This window comes from Carlito syrichta, unplaced genomic scaffold, assembly GCF_000164805.1.
Source record: "Carlito syrichta isolate Samal-C Ts95f unplaced genomic scaffold, Tarsius_syrichta-2.0.1 Scaffold156020, whole genome shotgun sequence".
NCBI lineage: Eukaryota > Metazoa > Chordata > Mammalia > Primates > Tarsiidae > Carlito > Carlito syrichta.
Window position 1 is genome coordinate 86,430 of NW_007100116.1, and position 3,439 is coordinate 89,868.

The 3,439-nt window shown below is 57.1% G+C and overlaps 1 protein-coding gene across 1 annotated transcript in view; it reads left to right on the forward strand.

Annotated features, from left to right (window-relative positions):
• Positions 1-3,089: 3,089 nt before the first annotated feature.
• Positions 3,090-3,439, forward strand: part of PSPN (persephin) — a 962-nt gene continuing 612 nt past the window's right edge. Inside the window, exon 1 of the mRNA XM_021709071.1 lies at positions 3,090-3,387. Within this exon, the coding sequence (XP_021564746.1) occupies positions 3,126-3,387 (262 nt within the window). The 5' untranslated portion in view covers positions 3,090-3,125. The remainder of the gene's footprint in view (positions 3,388-3,439) is intronic.

Below are 3,439 nucleotides of genomic sequence, written 5' to 3' on the forward strand. Positions count from 1 at the left end.
CCTTCCAAGTAGCTGGAACTACAGGCACGCGCTACCACGCCCGGCTAATTTTTTTGATATGTTGTAGAGATGAGGTCTCGCCAAGTTGGCCAGGCAGGTCTTGAGCCCACGGGCTCAGGCAGTTCACTCACCTCGGCCTCCCAAAGCTCAGGATTACAGGCTGAGCCACTGAGCCCGGCCTGTTTTTTTATTACAGAGACAAGGTCTCACCATGTTGCCCAGGCTTAAGCAGTCTTCTTGCCTCCCAAGGTGCTGAGATTACAGGTGTGAGCCACTGTGCCCAGCCCCTTCTTTCATGTTATTTATATTTATGTTTTCAGAGATAGGGTCTTGCTCTATCTCCCAGGCTGGAGTGCAGTGGTCATTCACAGGTACAGTCATGGTGCACTACAGCCTTGAACTGGGCTCAAGTGATACTCCTGCCATGGCCTCCTGAGTGGCTGGGATCAAAGGCCCACACCAGTACACCCGGCTGCTCATTTTCTATTTGAAGCATTTTTTACCTTATAGTCTGAAGTTCATGGACAGCCTTTATATCTTCTGACCCTCTTCGTGATAGGTTTTTTCTTGTGCTTCGTGAATCAGGACAGGAGGCTGGTGCTCAGCCGGGGGCTCTATCCGTGGGAGTCCTGGGTGGCCTACTTTGCAGGCAGGCAGGTCCTTCCAGATGGCTCTGCCTGGGCTTCCGCCAGCCACCCGGGAGTGCCAGCCCCAGCCCATCTTATGTGTGGCTCTCAGCTGGGGTTCTGCCCCTACATGGCCACCAAAGCCCGGCGCCCCTGGCAGTCCCCCTGGTTGCTGGGCCCTATTTTCTGGTTTCCCAGTGCTGCATCTGGGGTTCCCTTCGTACAGACTTGGTCATGCATTGATTTCACATGGCATTTGGGGGCATTCTCCAGGGATGGCTTTTCTAGTTCCTGGACAGTCACGTGGCCCAAAGTGGAATTTGGCTGGCCCGCTGCTCTTGAACCCATGTTCCAAGCAACCTGGCTGGAGGCAGGATGTCAGGCTTCCGTCTTGCCGGTGGTTGGAAACTGCAGATGGAAAACGTCCCCACCCCATTCCGAGGGCCCTTGGCTGCCGAGTGGGGATGCCTGGGATGGCGGCCTAATCCCTCGGAATGTCCCAGTTCCTCCAGCTCCCACTTGGTCCTGAGCAGCAGGAAAGCAGCCTCGGCCTCCTCCCCTGCCGTCCCCACCGTGTAGACTGTGGTCTGAGGCCTCCCCACCAGGAGGTCGCAGTATGGCCCTGGGAGCAGGGGCCTTGCTTTTGGGGACCTGGGTTCAAGTCCAGGCTGCTGCTTAATTCTGGGCGACTTAATGCCTTTTTTTCATCTGTGAAAGCGATCTGAATCAATATCACAGCACAGTCATGGACAGAGTTTAGGGCCCTTCTAGTCTCCCAGGACAAGCAGGGCAGTGAGTGTCCCATGCCTATTGCCTGGCTCACCTGTGTGGGGCATGTCCAGGAAGCAGGTGTCCTAGGCAGCTGAGTGGAGCTTAGGATGGCAGCTGCTCATCCACAGAGCTGCCACCAGTTACACCCACTAGCAGCATCAGGCCTGCCTGCGTCACATAGCCGTGTGCAAGTTGATTTTTGCCAATCTGGTGGCCTGAGGTTTTGTTTTTTTTTTTTGAGTCGGGGTCTTGCTCTGTTGGCCAGGCTGGAGTGCAATGGCAGCTCATGGCTCGGCTCAGGCAATTCTCCCACCTCAGCCTCCCAAGTAGCTGGGACTACAGGCATCACCACACCTGGCTAATTTTTCAATTTTTTGTAGAGACAGGGTCATGTTATGTTTTCCAGGCTGGAGTGCAGTGGCAAGATCACGGCTCAGCTCAGGCGATGCTTCTGCCTCAGCCTTCCAAGTATCTGGAACTAAAGGGTCACCAGCCTCAGTTAATTTTTAAATTTTTTTGTAGATACAGCGTCTTGCTATGTTGCCCAGGCTTGAGCCCCTGAGTTTTAACTCTGCTCTCTTGTGTGGGATGCAGCCCCTTTTCAGACATTCACAGCCTATTTGCATTTCTTTTTCTTTTCTTTTTTTTTGAGTTGGAGTCTCACTCCGTCATCCAGGCTGGAGTGCAGTGGCACACTCACCGCTACCCCAGCACCAACCTGCTGGGCTCCGGCGATCCTTCCGCCTCAGCCTTCCAAGTAGCTGGAACTACAGGTGCATGCTACCACGCCCAGCTCATTTTTGATTTATAGTAGAGACGAGGGCTCGCCAAGTTGCCCAAGCTGGTCTCAAGCCCGCAGGCTCAGGCAATCCACTCACCTCGGCCTCCCAAAGTGCTGGGATGTCAGGCTGAGCCACCGAACCCGGCCCTATTTGTGTTACTTTGTGTCGAAAGTCCCTGCCACTGCTTTAAACACCAAGCGCCTGTCATCTGTCAGTCCTCATCGTCCTGTGGGGAGAGGGGGTCTGATGAGCTCTCTTGCACTGGTGAGGGGACGGGCCTCACCTCCCCAGGGTCACAGAGGGCTGGGCATGGAAGCCACCAGAGTCCATGCCTTGCTCTGACATGCTGCTTCTCCGCCATGCTGGATGTTACCATGACCAGAGGGCCTCAACCTCCCCTTGGGCCCCAGGATGGGGCTGCAGTCATGGGGTTCTCAGGTTGGCTTCCAGAGACAGGAGTCCCTGCCTCCTGGCCCCGGCCTTGGCTGTCTCTTGGCCTCTCCTTTTTCCTGTTTTGATGCTGGCTCAGCCAGGCCCGGAGACAGGGGCATGACGTCTTAATCTTCCAGGCAGGAGCCATGATGGAGGGTTCCCTATGGACTCGTCTCCTGCCAAGCCCCCCTTCCCAGCGTGCACCTCTGTCCCATGGCACATCGCACATGACATGGGGGCTCCTGAGCTCTAGCACCCCATCTTAGTATGCAGCAACCCTGTTGGGGGACCTACAGAGCCTCCCTGCCTCCCTTTCCGGACAGCAGGTAGGGTGGGGACACGGGTCGCCCGCCCTGGGCTTGGCCCTGGCTGCCGGTAAAGCACTTATAAATCAGGGGCGTCAGAGATGGGGCTGTGGAATGTTGGGGTGGGGTGGGCTGGGGGGTGAGCCTTAACTCTTCAGAGGGTGGGGTGAGGGGCAGGAGGAGCTGATGCCTGGAACCGAGGACACACGATGCTGGTGCAGACGCGTGGCCTTCTGGTGGAGCCGGCAGTGAAGAGGTTAGCTCCCTGGCCTGGGCAGGGGATAAATTCAGGTCCTGGTCCTGCCCCCCGGGACCTGCCTGTCACAATGGCTGCAGGGACCGTCCTGCTGGGCTCTCTGCTGCTGCTGCTGTTGCTGCAGCCAGGCCTGGCCTGGGGGGCCACAGTGGCTGATGAAGAGTTCCCATCTGAGCAGGCGGCAGAGGCTGAAGGGACCCGGAGGCCACAGCTGGGTAAGGACCACCAGGGCGACTCTGTGACTTCCCACCTCCCTCCCGCCTGGTC